A 24,205-nucleotide genomic window follows, 5' to 3' on the forward strand; every position below is an offset into this window, starting at 1 on the left:
ACCTTTTTTTTTTAATCCTCTCTTTGTTAGACAGGTGTTTTTTTGTTGTGCATGTTTTTTGCTAAGATAATGAGACATCTGCAATAACAAAGTAATTCAGGGTTCTAACAAGGATTTTAAATGGCTGCTATCAGTTTTATTGTAGGAACCCGTGTCAACTAAATTTTAAAGTGCTGTTTTTTATTTTTGAGTGCTCTTCAGAAAAGGTTATTTGAGATTGAGTTTAAGAGAGTTCTGGTATTTCATGGCCAATATAGAATAAGCATAATGGTAAACATAAATTGATAGTTTATAGACTGAAACATTGAAACAATAGCATAGCAATTTTATAACAAGTTTAACATTAGGGAAATGATATTATATGAATAATGTATCATCATTTACCATATGATCTAAGAAATTGAAACAGAAGAATTACAGACCTTGGCATTTCTTATTAGGGACAAGAATGGGCAAAGATAATCTGTTTTCAACAACAGAAACTTTTACAACTAAGAAAAGCAGTGCTAGTGACAACACATGTGCTTTAGAATGAAGTTGAGATTGGAAGCATCTAGGAATCAAATACACACACACACACCCTCTGAGATTAACTTCAGGGTTGACAAGCACCACACTGTTCATCTCACCAAACCCTTTGCTTTACAGAAGAGGCCTGGAGAGTGACATTGCTAAAATCTGCAACTAGTCACGGCATAATCTCAATTAAATCATAGATGTTCTACCCCTCCATAGATGTTCCTTGTCTATACCGTATTGTCATCTTTAGTTCATTTTACTGTAAGTGACTCGATCCTGTGCTATATTCCTCTATAAAAGATCACTGACATTAAATACAATATTAACATATTTAACAGTAACAGCCATATCATTATTTACTGAACTTTGACAGCAGTCACTATGTTAAAAGATTTACAAATGTTTTCAAATTTAATTTTATAACATTTTTTATTTATATATCTCCATATTGTTGATTTAAAAATAGATACATAGAAAGAACTAGAAACTTTTCCAAGGTCACACAATTAAGAAGTATTGGAACAGAGCATCGTGGCTCATACTTATAATCCCAGTGTTTCAGGAGGCTGATGCAGGAGGATCATGAATTCAAAGCCAGTCTCAGCAAAAGCAAGGCACTAAGAAACTCAGTGAAAGCCTGTCTCTAGATAAAATACAAACATTTTGTATAGGCAGTGTACATGTGAGGGCTTGAGAGTCAAGCAATAGTGCAAACATGCAGATACCTATTAAATAATAAAAGTTGAAGGTGACCTTTGCGGCTAGAGGAGCTGAGGAATTCTAGAAAACATTAACTCAAAGCTTTGCCAACCAATTTGTTTAAAAAATATTATTTAATAAAATTCCCATTGTCTTTACTTAGGAAATACATACAAGATAATAGCTTCTAGAAGTATACATACAAAAAATTATTAATTATAGACTGACTTTCCTTTATTCTGCTTCTAATGAATGAATGAAACTTGAAAAGAGTTTTTGATATCAGCCATTGGAGTTGAGCCTCCCCCAAATTGCTTGGTTATGGTGACTGCTGGTTTAACTCTTAAAGATACTTCATCTTAGGCTGGGGATACAGTTCAGCTGGTAGAATGCTTGCCTCATAAGCATAAGGCCCTGGGTTCAATCCCCAGTACAACAAAAACAACAAAAAGATATTTCATTTTCCTAACAGGATAACAGTTTTTTCTATTGTTATTCTTTTTATAAAGGGATATTGGGGTGTTAATGATCTCTTAAATTAATCCACTGCCAAAATATAATAGGACCATCAAATCTATCCTGTCTGCTTACCCCTGCCTGACTTACCTCTGGAAATGATCTTCATGATTACGAATTCCTTGTATTCCTGAAGAGTGCCTTACATTCCTTTTTGATGTCCCTTTTGGGTTCAGCCTAGACTGTTGGTCCTTTACGGAGAGTAACCGTTATCTAGAGCATAGCAGGAATAAGAACAGAGAAAGGTTCTTCACCCAAGGGCAGAACTGCTGATTAAAACACCAGTACCCTTGCTTAATTTCTCTGAGCCTTATTCTCCTCCTATCTATCTAAAATAGGGGTAATGTATTCTGTGCCAAAATCACAGAATATTTGAAATTAAGTGAGAAAATAACCAACAAATCACTATACAAATTGTTAGATGTATTTATATCTATTGAATGATTAAATTTGTAAATTGCTTTTATAAGCACTTTGTCAGCTGGCCCTGACATGAACAAGGTGGAAACATGTATTATTAGCTAATAACCTGTAATTGGAAATTGAAATTAAAGGAGCTTTGAGAGCCAGTCACTGTGGTGCATGTGTATAATTCCAATAATTTTAGAGACTGAGACAAGAGGATTACAAATTTGAGGCCAGCCTTAGCAATTTAAGAAGACTCTCAATTTAGCAAGACTATCTCAAAATTAAAAATCAAAAGAGGTGGGGATGTATATCAGTGTTAATATACCCCTGGATTCAATCCCTTGTACAAAAGAAAGCATAAAAAAAAAAAGAAGGAAAAGCTGTGAGTACTCTAAAACTTACCCAGCCAAGTATACCCCCTCACAACACTAAAGCAGGAACTTCTGAAACTTTAAAGGTAATTTCCAGTCAGTTTCTGCTTCTGCCCACCATGGCATCCTGTGCTTAACTAGATAAAGAAAAGGGTCACAGTCTTAACTCTGCTGAGAAATAATTAATAACAATGGCACTGAGTTTATAATCCAAAAAACTTGGATGACTGTATCCTAACAGAGGAAAAAAAAATTAAGCCACTAGGAAACTATGGTGTATCTGTATGTTTATTATGGTCAAGCAAATTTAGTACACTTTCCTACACTTGTAAGAACTTTTCTTATAAGCATAACTGTTGCCAATGAGTTCCTTCCTTGGTGAATTTCTTATCCTAAAAGTATGCCTGCTGCATCACTTTTTCAAATGCCCAGCATTAGATCAATCATTTTACTAGACATTGCTTAAGATTTCCTTTAACAGAGGAATTCTATCTACACAATTAAACTTTTTTTATAATTAACCTCATATTTCTAGGTGTTTATGATGAGAGAGATTCAATAACTCATATTCTAGAATAAAATGTAAAGCCAAAGCTATTTTAAAATAAAATATGATACTTCAAAGAAATTTGGCAGAATTTTCAGAGAGACCTGGGCCACTGATCTTTTTTGGGTGCTAAAACTTCATGGCAGAGGTGGTAGAGGGGACATGAAGAGCTTTTCCACTGGATACGTTTGGAAGGGATATTCTCTTTGCCACTTTGCTCATATTGTGCATTCTATTTTAATCTAAAATTTCCTTTGTTAAGTATCACTGAACCCAGTCATTTTTGGTGGATTTTTCAAGGGTGATTTTGTATGTGTCTCTTTCATTCAACAGGTACTCTTGAGAAGTCTGTGGTTATGCCATACAATAGATAAAAATAAGGACTACAACATTACCGAGTTACATTCTAATACATGGAGCTTCTGTTCTACTTTATATAATTAAAGTTCTTCAGAGAATAACATTTTGTATTATAGACATGTTTTTGCATGTGAATTTATTGGACGATTTTCTCTAATAATACTATCCATTGGAGTTAACTGCACTTGACATTAATAAGTTCTTTCTATCCATCACTTAAAACATTATCTCCTACTAGTAGCGAGTTAGAATTCTTCTTAGTATTAAGTATCATCTTCCTATACAAAGATCAACAAATTTGAAATTTAGTCTTGATGTAGCCATTATTTCCCAAATACTTCATTTCAATTATATCCATTTGTAAATATCAAATATTTCTGCTTATTTCATATTAATGGGGGAAACAACAAAAACAAACTACATTTTTAATCTTTACCAGGGTTGTTTGAATCTTTTAGATTTAAGGTCTTAACAATTTAACTTGAGTTCTCATTGTCTCAAGAATGTCACATGGTCTTTTGCTAAGTGGATTAATCCATTTTCTGCTACTAATACAGAAATATAATGACTGGATAGTTTATAAAAAGTAGTGGTTTGTCTCATGGTTCTGGAGATAAGGAAGTCCTAGATCATGGCACCTATACCTGGCCAGGATCATCCCTTGGCAGAAGGTGGGAATACAGGAAAATGCACAAGACAGAAGAATATTGGGCTAAACTTATCCTTTTTATCAAGAACTCTCTCCTGCAACCACTAATTAATCCACTCATGATGGCAGAGTGTTCATGGCCTGATCTTGGAGGTCTCCTTGACACTGTTAGAATGGCAATTAAGTTTCATCATGAGTTTTGAAGGAGATATTCAATCATAGCAACAAGTATCATTAGTTTTACAATGATTTGTCCTGTTAATAAGCTACATTGAAATTTAGGTAAGAGGAAAGTTCAAAAAATCACATCAAAAATTTACACATTCCAGATTAATGGTCTACAGAATCTCTCTAGTCTACTTGTATTCTCTAAAATAAGCCCTGATGCCATCATTATATGTAAAATAATGTGTCCAAATTATCATAGAGATTGACTTCCTTCCCCCTTAGCATGGATGCTGATATGAATCCAAGTTTACTCAAAAGATGGTTTCAAGAGATGAAAGTTCTTGTATTTTCTACTGAAGTGCAGTGGCTTTGGAGTCATCTCTCTTGGCACCCCCAAAAAACATAATCACTGACCTTGAATGAATGATGGAGACATACATTTTTAGATTGCCTATTCTTGATTTATAGGCATGGCTGTTCTGAACAGTGAGGAAAAATGATTCTTGCTATTTTTGATTATTTCTTCATCATTCATATTTTATATTCTGCATCTGCCCTGAGGCTATTTTCATGATACATTTTTATAAACTGGGAAAAATACATGAGAATATATGAAAAATAATTTGATTTCTTGTTGTTATATTTCTTCTCTTTTAGTCAAAATAACAATAATTACCACAATAGTCACAAATAATGTAAACCATATCAACTATTTTTTTAAATTTTGCTAAAACTTTGGAAACCCAGCTAGAAATACTTGTTTTTCAATAACTATTTTTGTTGTTGTTGGAAATGTTTTCATAGGCCTGGAGAAGGGAAGTCAGTACAGTTTCCAAGTATCAGCCATGATGGTCAGTGGCACTGGACCACCTTCCAACTGGCATACAGCGGAGACCCCAGAGAATGACCTAGATGGTAAGACTTTTCACCAGTCATTCACACTCTGATTTTGGTATCCTTCTGGTGTTCGTTATTCTCTGACTTGCATTAAAACTCAGACTTGAAGATAAGTGAGAATTAGGTATGAAAAGGTGTGCATTAGAAATTGAAGATGAGGAGCACAGAATAAGATCAATGCAGCTTTCCCTTAGAAAAGTAATGAACTACAACTTGGGGGACATTTATTCAGATGCAAACAAAACAAAGTCCAAAAAACAAATTTATGAATAGAGTCTGCAACAGTGCCATGAAGGAGTAGCATTTAATATGCATTAATTATAATCCTCAAAATAGATGACTTTTCCCCTAGTATAATCTGAAATGAGATATTTTCTAATTATTTTACTTTAAGTAATTGACTAAAACCGTTTTCTTCAGAAGAAATGCTATGCTTTCTGACAGTAATCAGGAAATAAATTTATATTAGTTACCTTGTCTTCCTTTTTCTTATCATGTGCCTGCAAAACATCAGGGTGTGTATTTTAACTTGCTTATGATATCATCATATTTGACATTGACTTCTTGGCAGAAAAGAAAACCAACTTTATTTGCTTAATTGAGAGTTTTCTTGAGGCATTCATGAATGAGATATTAAGGTTCATATAAAATTTGCGTATCAATAAATAAAATATGAGTAGAAGGTTTAAAATTAGTAGATGAGAAATTGCTCCTGAAATTAAAAACATCATGTCTAGGTAAAATTTAAGAGAAATGAATAAAGGGAGAAATGGAAACAATTCTAAGTAATAAAATATAAATAAACTACCTAGAATTTGAAGTAACAATTTATGCAAATGAGAGGTGCTTGAAAGAGAAGTAGGTTAAGATCAGTGTACTTAAGTCTAGGTGATTAAAACCAGGACCAAGAAAAATTTAGATTGAAAAAAACATACATTTTAGAAATATCATGACAAGATGACTGACTAAATACCGGATATTGAAATTATCTTATTCTTTAATTTATGGACCTAAAATTGTTCAAGTAAATATGGAGAATAAAGATTCTATGTCCCAGCTGGGCACAGAAATGCAGGCCTGTAATCCCAGAGGCTTGGGAGGCTGAGGCAAGAGGATAGGGAGTTCGAAACCACCCTCAACAAGGGCAAGGGTCTAAGCAACTCAGTGAGACCCTATCTCTAAATAAAATGCAAAATAGGGATGGGGATGTGGCTCTGTGGTTGAGTACCCCTGAGTTCAATGCCTGGTACCAAAATAAATAAATAAATAAATAGAGATTCTAGGCCTCATGGGGTGTGGTGGCACACACCTGTAACCCTGGAAAATCAGGAGGCTGAGGCAGGAGGATCACAAGTTTAAGGTCAACCTGGCCAATTTAGTGAGACCCGGGCTCAAAATAAAAAATAAGGACTGGGGATATAGTTCAGTAGTAGAGTGCTCCTGGGTTTAATCCCTAGGGGGACAGAAACACACACACACACACACACACACACACACACACACACACAAATAATTTTAAAAAGATTCTATGCCCCTTCTTTTTTCCTCACTCTTTATTTTTTTTATTAGTTGCTCAAAAAATACAATGATCTTGACATATCATACATTTGATTCAAATAGGGTATGAATTCTCATTTTTCCACGTTTACAGATTGCAGGATCACATTGGTTATACATCCATGTGTTATCTTCCTCTTTCTTTCTCATTCTTTTTCTTATTCTACTTCTTCCATTATCCTTTCTCAAGTTTTTCTGACCCTTCTTGGACTCCTTTTTTTGTGCTCTCCTCCGTATTTCCTATCTTCTCTTTTTAAATAACACATTGTCATTCATGATTACAGGTTTAGTTTTATTAAAGAAAAACTATGGTGGCTGTAAAACAATCAACAGATTCTGTCTTCACATTCACAGTCGTAATGATCATTGCCATATGATAGCATATTAATTCAAAGAATATTGATAGAAAAGTTACCAGGCAATGTGCTTAACTTGAAGGATACAGTAAGAAATTGAAAAGACATTTTCCTTCTCTCATGGAGCTTAGAGTGTAACAAAGACAGACATTTTAGTAAAATCGTAGGAAATTGCATTGTTATGGTTTAAAACTGGTTGGATGTTTATACTATCTTATGCTTGAACATAGATTGGATGGATCGATGGATTGATGGATAGGCAGATAGATAGACAGATGGATAGATGCATAGCTATATAGGTATCTAGATAGACAAGTGAATGGATGGATGGATGGACAGATAGATATAGAAAAATAAATATAAAGAGGAAGGTGAACAAGCAGACATACAGAAGACTTGCATTAAAACTAAGACTTGAACATAAGTGAGATTTAGCTATGCAAAAGTGTGCATTAGGAATTGAGGATGAGGAGTACAGAATAAGATTAATGCAAGTTTGTAATCAAAAGAGACAATGGATCTTAGGAAACTGCAAAAAAAAATCATCAAGGCAGAAACAGAAAAATGGCATATGATGAGGTTTGTAAGACAGGCAGGTTCTAAGTCTGGCAATAGCAAATTAAAGATTTTAAACATTGTCTTAAGTATGCTTTGAAAGCATAACTAGTCTGTACTACACAAGTCATTATTTTTTTAAATATATCAATTTAATTAAGATTGCATTTTGGAGAGATTACTGTGAGGCATAAAGATGTACTAGAAGTAGGGAAACATGAGCAACCCAATCAGAACAACCCTATGGTTAATATGTGAGTTGCAGAAAAATAATTTGAGGCTTAGAGAGGTTAACTTGTCTTAGGTTACATAATTGACCCAAAGTCCCACTTCACCAAGTTCACATCCTTCACTAACAGGGTAGGGAATGTTCATCAGTGCTTCTGTTTCTTCAAATATTTCTTGTTGAAAATCTATATGTGTCAGGCATTATTTCAAGTTCTAGGGGGAAAGCAAATAAATAAAGTTGTTATTCTCAAGGAGTACACATCTTATTGATACAGAGATAGGTAGTGGTAAATATATCTAAAGAAAAATAAAGTTTGTAGAAGCAATAGAAAGGATTAGGGAGTAGTGTTCATTTACTAGATTGAGAATATCTCTCTGATTAGAAAAATTACAGCCCAGGCATTAAGAAAGTGGCTGTGATGGGGTAGCAGCCATGCTAATAGGTCAGTCAAGAGTCTTCTGGCCAGAAGAAACAAGAACAGATGCTCTGAGTCTGGAGCCCCACTGATACTTGAGGTATGGCAAGGAAACCAATGAAATCAGACCTAAAATCATGAGAGGTGCTCTGTCTTATACAACAAGCTAGACACGTACTTCATTTTTCTTCTCACTTGAGAAATAATGTTCGAGTTTTATATAGTTATGTTTTATCCTCTCATCCACCGTTATGGAGCATGTTATTATTGGTTTTACATTAAAAAGAGGAACTTAAGCTAAGGAAATTTCACTAACTTGATCAACTGAAGCTCGTCCTGCTGACTCAGCTCTGTGAATTGGGATTTAGTGCAGTGTAAAAGCAAAGTCTCTGCTGATCCCTTACAACTGACCTGGTGTATAGTGACAGTGATCTAAAGCGAGAGATCCTAAAGAATGAGGTCACATCATCTACCCAAACCTGGAGAGCTGTATCTCTTCCTGAAAGGAGTGAAAATAAATGGAGCTGAGGTGCTGAAGGTCCTATAAAATATCCAGAACGAATGGGACTCAGCATTTGAGTTATGTGCTCTTTCTCCTGAATCACAGTCTAAGTAGAACCAAAATATAAAACCTCAACTTCTTAAAGGGTCCCTCCCAACTTCCCTTTAACGCCATGCTTTTTCATGTCTGTGCATTCTGTGTTTCATGCAGTTCCTACACCTGCTTTAATCAAGAGTCTCTTAGTAGGACTGAGGCGTAATGTAGTGATGAACGGTTCTTTGGATCTATTTGAACTTTCCCATGCCACACTCTTCCTTTTTCCTTATTTGAACATTGATGCAGTTATCATGAAATCCAGTTAAGAACTTGAAGAATGCTGACTTGTGGGGAGTTCCAACATGAAAAAGATGAGAAGAGCTCTAGAGAAGCATAGACAGCTCTTTGCTGCAGTGACAGAAACAGACTTGGTAGGAACAAGTAGTACTTGAGCATTCTGTCCAGGAGGGTGTCATGGAGGAGTGTCTGATAGCAGACAGACATTCTTTGAAACAAATGCCTTTAGCAATATTCTTTCTGCCACTACTGGTTTTGAATGCATCCTTCCTTATCCAATTGTTACTCCTTTACCCACTGATTATCTCAACACCTTTCAAATATTGCCTCTCTTCATTATCTTCACTTGGATGAAAATTGCTAAGACACTTCCCACATACACATTAACAATCTGAAGATAAAGGGTAAATAAAAACAGGAAGCTAGTGGAGTTGATACTTCTTGCAAATGATACCATTAGAAATGAAGATTTGAGATTGTTCCTGCTCAAACATAATGGAAATTAACAGCCCTTTCAAAACATTTAACTATGAAAGTGAGGAATGTAATTGTTTAACTTGCTTTGTAAAGCAGTGTTTCACTTGCTACAAGAAATTAGCAGCAATGGTCCTAAAGCCTTCTCAATTTATTGACGGATGATTGCATTCCACAAAGATATTTTCCTAAAATGACTTTGATGCCCTTCCTTTCTTCTGGTTTTCTTTGAAATTCAAATATCAAAAAAGTAAAACTCTTGATCTGGGGATGTAGCTCAGTGGAAGAGTGCTTACCTAGCATGAGAAAGAACCTGGGTTCAATTCTCAGCACCACAAAAAGTTTTAATTTCCTTTTTTAATTTTAAAATGTTTTAAAAAACATGATAGGAATTAATCTATGAGTTAAGGGACAATCACAGTAGTAGTCACTCTTAGCTCCAAAAGAATATTCAGACTGAGTATGTGTATGTATATGTGTGTATGTGTGAATGTGTGTGAGAAAGAGAGACGCTTTGTTAAAAATTATTTTTCATTTAATTTTAACTTATTCATATAAATATCTAAATATTGAATAACATATAAATGATCTCCACCAAAGTCTTCATAGCTAATGTTTGGAAGCTTTGAATTCTAATGGTTTCAAAATCAGAAACTTCCAAAATAACCAGGGGGTGACAAGCAACTTGTGAAGGTTGATACACCGGGAGCCGCTTTATTGTAGGACAGCAGAGGTATTTATACCTAACTCATTATACACAGCTTGTTTCAATTAACATCATCTAGATACATCAATTAGTTATTAAGGAATCCTCATCATCTTAATAATTACACACAGCTTAACTTAATTAACATCATCTAGATACAGCAGTCAGTCATTAAGGAATCTCCATCATCTTAATGGCTCACTGGCATTACTTCACAAACCACTCCTCCTGGCAAAGTGCCAGGCACCATCTTGACTTGTCTGTGGCCCTCAAAAACATAGAATTGCTTTGATTTCCTTTAATGGATAAGGAGGATGGATTCATTTTGAAATCAATGTGAAATTGTGGTGGTGGTGTGGTGATGCTCAGAGGCTGTTTTACTGAAGAAGAAATCTGTGTTGAGGAAAACTGCAAGAATAGCTCTCCCTGCTGACCTCTGAGTGTGTCTACTCATAATTCTGTAACTGAGTCCTGAGAGCCACCCAAACAAGGTAGCACTATTTACAGATGCTAAAGGCACCCCACCTTGCCCCTTCTTTGACTTTAGTTGTTCCATTTGCCTTCTCTGCTTGGTGTAAGCATGCCAAAATAAGCAGTAACATGGAGAAATACACCAATTCCTTATGGATGGCCCTTTGAATTGGCATGTTTTGTTAAAGTAATTATAAAACCAAACTAAACTGTTTGCTCAAGGTTCCCTGGAAAGTGCATTGCTATTACTGACAGCTGTGAAGTTTTAAAGTACTTATTTTGTGCCTCAAAATTTCAGCTTAAGAAAAATACAAGATCATTAGATTTCCCCAAGGTCTAATATAAAATTCTTGCATAAGGAAATAAGAGAATTTATGATACAGTTCAATAAAGATATCCTCTAGGAAATTGAGCCTGGGGATGGGTTTGTATTGCCTTTTTTTTTTTCATTATTAAGTGAACAGGTGGAAATTGGTTATATACCATCAATAACAAAGTGATTTAAAATTAAACCTCTACCCTAAACTGGAGTAGCTTGGCTAGCAAAGATCTGTATGCAAAGACTTCTGTAAGCGCAACAATGACACAACAAACACTTGTGAAGGTAGGAGCAGCTCTAGTGTCCTGCCCCGGGGAGAAAGGTAACTAGCTAGGCTATCCTGACCCACTAATATGGAGATGGGGGTCACTCCACATGCATCTCCCTGGAGAAGTGAAGCACAAAGGCAGTCCTGGCATGAAGCATGCTACTTAGAACAGGGATCTGAGAAGCACACATGGAAGCTTATTTTCAGAATAATGATAAAATCTAAGTTGATGAGACCACCCAGAAAGAAGGAATATTGCATATCCAAACTTCCATATTTACTTAAAAATAGTCTCCAAAAATGAATAATTTTAAGCAAAAGAGTGAGAACTCAGAAGAATATAAATTTGGGACTAATAATTGAAAGAAAAAAGAAAACTAAAGGACTAAAGTAGAGTTATAAAGTGAAATAACTTTATAATAACTATATAAAGTAGAGTTATTTAGTGAAATAACTTCCTCTCCACGTTCAAATGCTAATCTCAGAATGCGTCCCCCTCTGAACGTGTTACCTTACCTGGCAAAAGAGACTTTGGAGATGCAAGTGAGTTATAGGTCTCTAGATGGGGAGATTATCCTGGATGGTTTAGACAGACCCAGTGTAATCACAAGTGTCCTGAGATGAGGAAAGCAGAAGGTACTGGTGTCAGAAAGAGACATGACATAACAAAGACAAGTTGGGGTGATGGAGGAGGGGGTCAGCTTGTAGAAACTTGAAAAGACAAGGAAAGTTCCCTAGAGCTCCAACAAGGAGTGCAACCTGGATGGCACCTGCATTTCAGCTCCCTGTGGCCGAACTTCTAACCCCTAGAAATGTAAAATAATAAATGTGTGTAGTCTTAAGCCTTAGGTTTATGGTAATTTAAGCCACAAAGTGTAGCAGCAATAGAGAAACTAGTGCAGTTACCTGCAAAACAGCAATTTAATGTTGTTCAAGTCATTGGCAAAGATAAATATGCTTGTACCAAATGTTTGCATAACATAAGGTAAATTGGCGGGTTTGTGATTTATTTTACTTTTATATTAGCATCATTTTGAAGCCAAAAGGTATAAAAGAAGAAAACCTGGAAATGAAACAGAAAAATAGGTCAAAAAAAGAGAAGAAACAAAGAGGCTTAAAAATCTGGAATTCCACATAATCTGAATATTTAAAGGAAGTTGAACAAAAATCAAAGATAATCAGCATATTCTATTATACTGGTATTTACCTAATTGATACCTAAAATAAATAAATAAATAAAAACCTCAATTTTCAGAGTTGATAGAAAGTAAACATATTGAAATTTCATATTCATTAAGTATTACTTTTTAATAATATAAAATCTATATGTTTAATCGATGTATCTTTGCAATTAACACTTCAAGATAAATTGATCATGTAATCTAATAGGAAGGATCTATTTCAAAATTATAACAATACCTGAGTGGCATAACTGATTCCTTTTTTTTAATGTAAATTATATATATATATATATATATGATAGCACAATGTGTTACAATTCTTAATACATGTATAGAGCACAATTTTTCATATCTCTGGTTGTAAACATAGTATATTCATAGTATATTCACACCATTAAGTATTACTTTAAAAAAAATCTTCCAAATAAATATTTTCTAAATCATTGGAGAAACTTTTAAAAACACAACTCTGGGATAGAGTGCCAGGGATCCCAGCAGCCTGCAGCAGGGCCCTGAGAGCCAGGCCAACTGATTCGCGTGGCCTGCCCTGCGGCTACAGAAGGCGTGGCGCCTCAGTGAAGCCATTAATTGGCAAGCAGGGAGGTTAGGGAAGGCCATTAGGTGGAATCCCACCAGCCAAGCCCACACGGACCCTTGGGCCGAGCACGGGTTCTCAGAAGGGGAAGGAAGCGGTACAGTCCCATCCCCCACAGCGGACACCCCGCCGAGGCAGTCAGCGGCCAGCATCCGGGAAAGCTGAAGGATACACCGCCACTCTCCTTCAGAGTGCGACATCAAAACAGGTCAGTGTCATTCAGCTCACCCCCCAGACAGCGGGAATTCGCATAAAATCTCTCCTAGGCTTGCCAGGAGAGGGAGTATCAAGCTGAGCCTCCATACAGGCCAGGGGGAAACCAGAGACACCTGACCTCCAACCCCTCCTCCCAGTAGCAGCCAAAAGGAAACCTGGCTAGCCAGCGCTGGGGGAGGGGCAAGCAGAAAAAAATCAAAGTGATAGAGTGCCAGGGATCCCAGCAGCCTGCAGCAGGGCCCCGGAGATCCAGGCCAACTGATTCGCGTGGCCTGCCCTGTGGCTACAGAAGGCGTGGCGCCTCAGTGAAGCCATTAATTGGCAAGCAGGGAGGTTAGGGAAGGCCATTAGGTGGAATCCCACCAGCCAAGCCCACACGGACCCTTGGGCCGAGCACGGGTTCTCAGAAGGGGAAGGAAGCGGTACAGTCCCATCCCCCACAGCGGACACCCCGCCGAGGCAGTCAGCGGCCAGCATCCAGGAAAGCTGAAGGATACACCGCCACTCTCCTTCAGAGTGCGACATCAAAACAGGTCGGTGTCATTCAGCTCACCCCCCAGACAGCGGGAATTCGCATAAAATCTCTCCTAGGCTTGCCGGGAGAGGGAGTATCAAGCTGAACCTCCATACAGTCTAGGGGGAAACCAGAGACACCTGACCTCCAACCCCTCCTCCCAGTAGCAGCCAAAAGGAAACCTGGCTAGCCAGCGCTGGGGGAGGGGCAAGCAGAAAAAATCAAAGTGATAGAGTGCCAGGGATCCCAGCAGCCTGCAGCAGGGCCCGGAGAGCCAGGCCAACTGATTCGCGTGGCCTGCCCTGCGGCTACAGAAGGCGTGGCGCCTCAGTGAAGCCATTAATTGGCAAGCAGGGAGGTTAGGGAAGGCCATTAGGTGGAATCCCACCAGCCAAGCCCACACGGACCCTTGGGCCGAGCTCAAGCCAAAGCTAATCAAAAGGGATATAGAAGGACACTTCATACTGCTCAAGGGAACCATACACCAACAAGACATAACAATCATAAATATATATGCCCCAAATAATGGTGCAGCTGTATTCATCAAGCAAACTCTTCTCAAGTTCAAGAGTCTAATAGACCAACATACAATAATCATGGGAGACTTCAACACACCTCTCTCACCACTGGACAGATCTTCCAAACAAAAGTTAAATAAGGAAACTATAGAACTCAATAACACAATTAACAACCTAGACTTAATTGACATATACAGACTATACCACCCAACATCAAGTAGCTACACTTTTTTCTCAGCAGCACATGGAACCTTCTCAAAAATAGACCATATACTATGTCACAGGGCAACTCTTAGACAATACAAAGGGGTAGAGATAATACCATGCATCTTATCTGATCATAATGGAATGAAACTGAAAATCAATGATAAAAGAAGAAAGGAAAAAGCAAGCATCACCTGGAGAATGAACAATAGGTTGCTGAGTGATCAATGGGTTTTAGAAGACATCAAGGAGGAAATTAAAAAATTCCTAGAGTTAAATGAAAACACAGACACAACATATCGGAATCTATGGGACACATTGAAAGCAGTTCTAAGAGGAAAATTCATTGCTTGGAGTTCATTCCTCAAAAAAAGAAAAAACCAACAAATAAATGATCTCATACTTCATCTCAAAATCCTAGAAAAAGAAGAGCAAAACAACAGCAAAAGAAGTAGAAGGCAAGAAATAATTAAAATCAGAGCTGAAATTAATGAAATTGAAACAAAAGAAACAATTGAAAAAATTGACAAAACTAAAAGCTGGTTCTTTGAAAAAATAAATAAAATTGACAGACCCTTAGCCATGCTAACGAAGAGAAGAAGAGAGAGAACCCAAATTACTAGCATACGGGATGAAAAAGACAATATCACAACAGACACTTCAGAAATACAGAAGATAATCAGAAATTACTTTGAATCCTTATACTCCAATAAAATAGAAGATAGTGAAGGCATAGATAAATTCCTTGAGTCCTATGATCTGCCCAGATTGAGCCAGGAGGATATAGACAACCTAAACAGACCAATAACAATAGAGGAAATAGAAGAAACCATCAAAAGACTACCAACTAAGAAAAGCCCAGGACCGGATGGGTATACAGCAGAGTTTTACAAAACCTTTAAAGAGGAACTAACACCAATACTTTTCAAGCTATTTCAGGAAATAGAAAAAGAGGGAGAACTTCCAAATACATTCTACGAGGCCAACATCACCCTGATTCCGAAACCAGACAAAGACACATCAAAGAAGGAAAACTACAGACCAATATCTCTAATGAACCTTGACGCAAAAATCCTCAATAAAATTCTGGCGAATCGGATTCAAATACATATCAAAAAAATTATACATCATGATCAAGTAGGATTCATCCCTGGGATGCAAGGCTGGTTTAATATACGGAAATCAATAAATGTTATTCACCACATCAATAGACTTAAAAATAAGAACCATATGATCATCTCAATAGATGCAGAAAAAGCATTTGACAAAGTACAGCATCCCTTTATGTTCAAAACGCTAGAAAAATTAGGGATAACAGGATCATACCTCAACATTGTAAAAGCAATATATGATAAGCCACAGGCCAGCATCATTCTGAATGGAGAAAAATTGAAGGCATTCCCTCTAAGATCTGGTACAAGACAGGGATGCCCTCTCTCACCACTTCTGTTCAACATAGTCCTCGAAACACTGGCCAGAGCAATTAGACAGTCAAAAGAAATTAAAGGCATAAAAATAGGAAAAGAAGAACTTAAATTATCACTATTTGCAGATGATATGATTCTATACCTAGCAGACCCAAAAGGGTCTACAAAGAAGCTATTAGAGCTAATAAATGAATTCAGCAAAGTGGCAGGATATAAGATCAACACGCATAAATCAAAGGCGTTCCTGTATATGAGCGACAAATCCTCTGAAACGGAAATGAGGACAACTACTCCATTCACAATATCCCCCCATAAAATAAAATACTTGGGAATCAACCTAACAAAAGAGGTGAAAGATTTATACAATGAAAATTACAGAACCCTAAAGAAAGACATAGAAGAAGACCTTAGAAGATGGAAAAACATACCCTGCTCATGGATAGGCAGAACTAACATCATCAAAATGGCGATATTACCAAAAGTTCTCTATAAGTTCAATGCAATGCCAATCAAAATCCCAACAGCATATCTTGTAGAAATAGATAAAAGAATCATGAAATTCATATGGAATAATAAAAGACCCAGAATAGCAAAAACAATACTAAGCAGGAAGTGTGAATCAGGCGGTATAGCGATACCAGACTTCAAACTATACTACAGAGCAATAGTAACAAAAACAGCATGGTACTGGTACCAAAACAGGCGGGTGGACCAATGGTACAGAATAGAGGACACAGCAACCAATCCACAAAACTACAACTATCTTATTTTTGATAAAGGGGCTAAAAGCATGCAATGGAGGAAGGATAGCATCTTCAACAAATGGTGCTGGGAAAACTGGAAATCCATTTGCACCAAAATGAATCTGAATCCCTATCTCTCGCCGTGCACAAAAGTTAACTCAAAATGGATCAAGGAGCTTGATATTAAATCTGAGACACGGCATCTGATAGAAGAAAAAGTTGGTTATGATCTACACGCTGTGGGATCGGGCTCCAAATTCCTCAATAGGACACCCATAGCGCTAGAGTTAACAAATAGAATCAACAAATGGGACTTACTCAAACTAAAAAGTTTTTTCTCAGCAAAAGAAACAATAAGAGAGATAAATAGGGAGCCTACATCCTGGGAACAAATCTTTACTCCACACACTTCAGATAGAGCCCTAATAACCAGAATATACAAAGAACTCAAAAAATTAGACAATAAGATAACAAATAACCCAATCAATAAATGGGCCAAGGACCTGAACAGACACTTCTCAGAGGAGGACATACAATCAATCAACAAGTACATGAAAAAATGCTCACCATCGCTAGCAGTCAGAGAAATGCAAATCAAAACTACCCTAAGATACCATCTCACTCCAGTAAGACTGGCAGCCTTTAGGAAGTCAAACAACAATAAGTGCTGGAGAGGATGCGGGGAAAAGGGCACTCTTGTTCATTGCTGGTGGGACTGCAAATTGGTGCAGCCAATTTGGAAAGCAGTATGGAGATTTCTCGGAAAGCTGGGAATGGAACCACCATTTGACCCAGCTATTCCCCTTCTCGGTCTATTCCCCAAAGCCCTAACAAGAGCATGCTACAGGGACACTGCTACATCGATGTTCATAGCAGCTCAATTCACGATAGCAAGACTGTGGAACCAGCCTAGATGCCCTTCAATAGATGAATGGATAAAAAAAATGTGGCATTTATACACTATGGAGTATTACTCTGCATTAAAAAATGACAAAATTATAGAATTTGGAGGGAAATGGATGGCATTAGAGCAGATTATGCTAAGTGAAGCTAGTCAATCTTTAAAAAACAAATACCAAATGACTCCTTTGATATAAGGGGTGTAAACAAGGACAGGGTAGGGACGAAGAGCTTGAGAAGAATATTTACAGTAAACAGGGATGAGAGGTGGGAGGGAAAGGGAGTGAGAAGGGAAATTGCATGGAAATGGAAGGCGATCCTCAGGGTTATACAAAATGTCATATAAGAGGTAAGGAGGGGTAAGTCAAGAGAATACAAATGGAAGACATGATTTACAGTAGAAGGGGTAGAGAGAGAAAAGGGGAGGGGAGGGGAGGGGACGGGAGGGGGGATAGTAGACAATAGGACAGACAGCAGAATACATCAGACACTAGAAAGGCAATATGTCAATCAATGGAAGGGTAACTGATGTGATACAGCAATTTGTATACGGGGTAAAAGCGGGAGTTCATAATCCACTTGAATCAAACCGTGTAATATGATGTATTAAGAACTATGTAATGTTATGAACGACCATATAAAAAAAAAAAAAAAAAAAAAAAAAGAATAGACAGACGCATGAATCCGTGGATGGACAGAGGAGTGACGGAGCATGAGATGGCATGGGGACAGCTTTCCACACCTGCAGAGAGGTGTCAGGCCCACAGCCTTCGTGAGGACTCTTGCTATGATCTGGAAACATTCTGTGTGGAGCGTTCTGACCCCACCAACCACAAGCTGGAGACTGGATTTTCTCCCGTCTCCCATGGCACCAGAACATAGGGTGTCACGGAAATGTCATGAGAGACTGAAACTGGAGGACTGTTCTACTCCAGGCAACGGGTTCTGCATCTTGCTGGAGATGGGTCCAGAAACCATGCTGGTGGCCTCAGCTGAGGGTGTGGCAAGGCAGCCTGGTCCTAAGTGGAGTCCCAGCAGCAGAGGTACCAGGAGAGATGGGCACAGAAGCCGTCCTCCCAGGTGACCTCTACGGTGTGGTGTGGACATTACTCCACGGTCTGGCGTAGAATCAGGTCTTACAGCCCTCTCAAGGTGCCTGTGACCTACTCGTTTCTATAATTATATCCTTTTCTCTGTAACAGAAGAGTTGGGTTCATCTCGGGCAATTTTAAAAACAATATCTCCAGGCCACAGGACACTGGAACCGGAATAGAGAGCGCGTGCCTGTGTGCATGTGTGTTGGGGGTAGCAGATGCGGAGTGAAGCAGTAGCATTCAGAGGTGGTGAGAGGGGCAAACAGCACCATTCTTCATCTTTCGTGCTCCCATGAGGCACCACGGGTACATTATAATGTGAGGATTCAGGGATGGTGACCCATTTGTGATTTAAATTAACATCTTCCTATTTCAAATGCATGCCTTGTTTCTTTAGCCTATCATTAAACTTAATATTTACTGGATTCACAAAGTTGTTCCATCAAAGGATTTGAGTGGTTCATGTAGTGTTTGGGGTAAATCTGAGGGCAAGCTTAGGTTAACAGGGTATCTGAGCTATGTGACAGTGAGTCCCAGAGAGTCCTATGGCCTCACACCAAGCAGCAAGGAGTAGAGTTAGTGGGTTTTACAACACCAAAGTGGTTGTACTATCAAGAGAGCGCTGGAGATAGCCTGAAGCAGTTGCCCACCGCACAGCGACACGCTACGTGTGTCCCAAGAAATTCCAACTCAAGAAGAAGGAGCTGAAATAATTTTGGAAAGGACAGTAGAATAAAAAATTATTTTGGGAATTTTGCCCCCCTAAAAAATTAACTGAAAAAAAAATAACTTGTCATTTTTTTCATCAAATATTTATTTCCATTAAAAGTTTGTGGACTCCCGAGAGTTTGCTTCCTGAGGGATGATTTTTTTTTTTGCTAGGGGCTACTCCTGTACCAATCAAGTGGACAAGGGGACATAGTTTTAGTTTTAAAATCCAGCATTTCAAGCCACACACCAGGACTTGACACTCTGAACCAAATGTGCTTCCTCTGAATTGAAATAACTTGGACGTCTGAAAGACCTTGGTTTAGGATTTCTCAAACTGGCCCACGGGCAGGGTGCGGGTGCCTACCTAGGAGATGATTGCTTTTTCCTCACAACCGTCCTTGCAGCACTCACAAGTGTGATTGACACTACTGCTTCTCGCTGTTTTCCGGTTCTGCAAAGTCTGGCTGGGAGTGAAGGGGTGGCCGCCTCGGAAAACCTGAGTGGCCGGAGGTCCCAGTGGCATCAGTCACAGCCCAGCTGCTCTTCTTTGAAAACAGGTCTATTTTTCAAGCTGTTGCTGGCATTTCTCTAGATCCTGGGGGCATGACTGAAAACAAGATCATAATTGAGCTGTAGGAGGTCTGCTTATCTCTCCAGCAATGAGCGGGAACAATGCCCCTGCTTGAAGGCCTAACTGATTTTAAATCTTGCTGGTGGAAAGGTGTGAAGAAATGCTCTTGCTGTTTTTATGTCTGCTGCCCTGGGAGGGGAGGGTGGGAAGCTGCGTGAAGTAGGCAGAAAGGACATAATTAAAACTATTCATTTTGTTTTTGAAAAACCTGCTCTAGCCTCCCAGAGGGCCTTGACCTCTGTTACGCTGCATTTGGGAGCTCTCTTGAAATGTCACTCAGGACGGTCCCACTCCAGCGGCCTGGCAGAAAGAGAAAGGACCGTCAGAGGAGCAGAGACAGTGAGAAAATAAAAGCACACACCTAAAAAAGACTGATGTTTCATTAGGAGCCTCTTAGTTAGTGGTTGGTGGATCCTGAAAAGTTTGACATGGATTCCAATCAAGTCATCTCCAAACAAAGATTTTTTCTAAAAACAAAGATTTTAAAGAATGACTATTTTTTTTTATGAAAATGCATGTGACCTTCTTCCTTCTTCACTAACATGTTGGAAATGATATTGCATCATATGGCAGGCTGATTTGTACCTAGAAAAAAGAGGAGGAGCAGTAATAAATAATAATGTCCATAATTAAAATAAGAGCCAACATTCACTCTGTAAACATGTGGATGTCATGTTGGTGCACTCCAATTTTGTTCTCAACTCATTTATGTGAACTTTCAGTTTGATTTTCTTATTACTCTTTATGCCTCTAAGTCATCCTCCTCTGAGGCCCAGATCTCCTGGACATCAAAGGTAGCGTGGAGTATGCAGAGGAGACTCCAGGAGGACCCAAGCAGACTGGGTTAGACCTGCAGAGACCACATTTGTTGGAGCTAATTTTTAAAGAATTAAAAGTATGGATATGTATCTAAGGCAAATACATAATTATCATGGAGAAATACCACAATCCTTCAGTCCTTAATTCATAAAGGCTAGATCTACCCAAGCTTGGTGTTTCAAGGGAATAGGGGGTGATATTAGCATATACTCATTAGAAAGTGTGGATTTTTAAAAATTATTCTTATTCTCTGAAAACAAATGAATGAAAAGGACAGCAATTTTGACAATTCCAAGGGTCAGGTCTTTAGATGATCCATCAGAATTCCCTCATCTGCTTGACTAACAACCTGTTGAACAGGGAGGGATCACTGGGAGAGGGGCAGGGAAAATGATCTTTTATAGTGAATTTGAGATGTACTTTTTAGAGTGGATCTGTGTCCTTACTCCTGCTGAAATATGGATTCAAACTCAAAAGTTAGATAAATCACAGTGGAACTCACTTGCAGCATTTTCAATTATGACTATAATTAGACACTAAAGTAAATCAAATATCTTGCCTAGGGTTCCTCTGAATTCTACCGAAAGAAGAAAATTTCTTTTTCTCAAAGAAAATAATGCTCTGTCAGATAATCAATGTATTTAATAATGGAGTAAATTGGAATCATTTCCTTTCCTAACATCAATAGTGTTATTCATCTGACTCTAATGAATGTGGCATCACATAACATTTTATTGATCACTAGCAGCAAAAATGGTAGGTGAGAAAAATCATTTTTGTCCTTTAAAAAAAAATAAATACAGAAAGAATGTGAGCACAGCATATTAACACTTTCCTAAGACTTTTTTGTTATTAGGAAATAGGGAGATACTCCTTAGATTTTAAATAATCAAAGTTCTTATAGTTAATCTACTTTTTAATGTGAAAAAAAGTTCTAAATATATTATAGAGGTAATGCTATTGGAATTTATATATACATGTATATATATTTCAACTTTGTCTTTGTTTGTAAATAGTGTACTTAACCTTACATGCCTACTTTTTGAGATGGCTTTTTCAAATAAGATAAATTTTTCAAGACATGACTTTGTAAGATGTAACTTTTTCAGATAACTTTTTCAACATTTTCTGAAATCTGGAGGAACATTAAATCTCTATGTTGGAAGAGAGTACCATTTCACAGGTTCCTTATGTGAGTGCCAGAATTTCATAGGACTGGTGTTAAAAAAGGCAAGTAAGGGCTGGGGTTGTGTCTCAGTGGTAGAGTGCTTGCCTAACATGTGTGAGGCACTAGGTTCGGTCCTCAGCACTGCATAAAAATAAACAAATAAAGTAAAGGTATCGTGTCCATCTGCAACTAAAAAAAAATATTTTTTTAAAAAATGCAAGTAACCACAGAAGCACGTTCTCTGCTGCCCTGCACTCCGCTCTTCAGTAATTTAAGACAATTCAGTGAGGAAAAAAGAGTGAGATATGTTGAAAGAAGAACAGCATCTGTAAGGTGGTCTTCCTTTGTAATCTGAAGGGGCTTTATCATAAGCAACATCAGGCTGTGTAATCCCCACGTTGACGGCCAAACTGCCATGCAGGATGAGTATTGCACGTCCGGGGCTTAGAAGACTGTGAGTTTGAGGACAATTGTTCTCTGGGAAGGAAAAGCCATACTTCTCTAAAGATAAATTTTGAGGAGGGCATGAAGACAGAGCGGCACTGCGGGCTGTGAGTTCTTTCAAGGGATGGTGCCGGAATGCTACCATCATCTCACATTATTCCCAAGATATGTGCAATTACCTCCGAGAGAAGAACTGGAATTGTGAGGTCTCAAGAGCTTAGATAATGACATAAAATAAATTGCAACGATTACCCGTGTGCTTTTCCAGAATCATATTATTTAAAACCTATCTAGGGACTTCAAGAATGAAAGACACAGGAACGTCCACTTTATGAAATTGCTATTAAAGTGTGACCTAGAGTTGAAGACAAGGTTAATTATTGGTTTTTAACCGAAGTACCATTCTCATTTAATATTAGTGCCCAGGTCTTAAATATTGAAGCAAGTCACATTTTTCAGGGACAATTGCCTTTGAATGAAGAATGACAGGCCTCTAGTCTTTGCTGACCCTTACAACTCCTGCAGCGTAATCCATGGCAACCCGGTTACTACGGCAACTGAACAACACTCACAAGAACAGGATAAGACCGTGAAATCTGATGTCATACTTTCATAAGATATAAATTGCAAATGATATTCTAAAGTAGATTTGTTAAGTGTGTGATCTAAATTATAAATTACTTGGAAGTGAATATAGATAGAGCTTGCCGTTGGACCGTGTTCATCCAGTCAACTTCCTGGTGACCTACCAAGCCCGGCACGTGAAGATGAGTAAGTCAGAGTTCCTGAAGTTCTTTTCCTCTCCCACTCCCAATACTTCCACTAGAAACTCAAAGTTAGCTCTCTGCATTTATTTGAAACTGTCTAGCTGCAAAATAAAGTTGGTATTTTGTTAAAAAAAAAAAAAAAAAAAACACAACTCTGTATAGCAAAATGCAGTAAATAAAAACAACTGGAAAGGAAAAGCTAAAATGTACCTAAATGAGAGAAATTCTAAAATTGAACAAAACTGAATTTACCTATTTTTAAAAGGGACTTTTAGGTCTTGTTAAAAACAAAATTACCAATATAATTTTTAATACATTTTTAGTTGTTCATGGGCCTTTATTTTATTCATTTACTTATATGTGGTGTTGAGAATAGAACCCAGTGCCTTAGACATACTAGGAAAGTGCTCTCCCACTGAGCTACAACTCCAGCCCATCAATATAATTTTAAGGCAAAGAGAAAACGTTATTAGGCAAGTGAAAATAGGCAAAGAAAATTTCAGATTAATAAAGTGACTAATTAATAATAAAAATACATACATAAATACATGCATACAAAAATGAAATAGATGAATAGGTGATATTGATGATACTATGTAATAAAGATGCAAGTAATAAAGTATCAAATGTCAAAAATGTAGCACTTCAAGAGTACAAAATATGTAAATAAGATAGTTTACCAAAAACAATCCAACAGGACAAGATTAATTTGAGAATGAATCCCTTGAATGCTTAGAACAAAATAGAAACATGAACATGAAAAATTATAGCCATTGACTTATGTCATTAAAATAAAAAGTACTCAGTGTGTTTTATAGCACACTAAACATAGTTGAAGACAAAATATAATAAACACAAAGATAGGCCTAAAGAAATGGTGCATATCACAGCAAAGAATGACACAGGAATGTGCGGGAAAGGAGATATTAGAAAACAAAGGCATAACACAAAAAT

General features: G+C 37.6%; 1 protein-coding gene across 1 annotated transcript in view; it reads left to right on the plus strand.

Annotated features, from left to right (window-relative positions):
- Nucleotides 1–24,205, plus strand: part of LOC144255055 (netrin receptor DCC-like) — a 235,181-nt gene that overhangs the window by 85,489 nt on the left and 125,487 nt on the right. The window contains 1 exon segment of the mRNA XM_077799094.1: nucleotides 5,042–5,152. Within this exon segment, the coding sequence (XP_077655220.1) occupies nucleotides 5,042–5,152 (111 nt within the window).

This window comes from Urocitellus parryii, chromosome 5, assembly GCF_045843805.1.
Source record: "Urocitellus parryii isolate mUroPar1 chromosome 5, mUroPar1.hap1, whole genome shotgun sequence".
Classification (NCBI taxonomy): domain Eukaryota; kingdom Metazoa; phylum Chordata; class Mammalia; order Rodentia; family Sciuridae; genus Urocitellus; species Urocitellus parryii.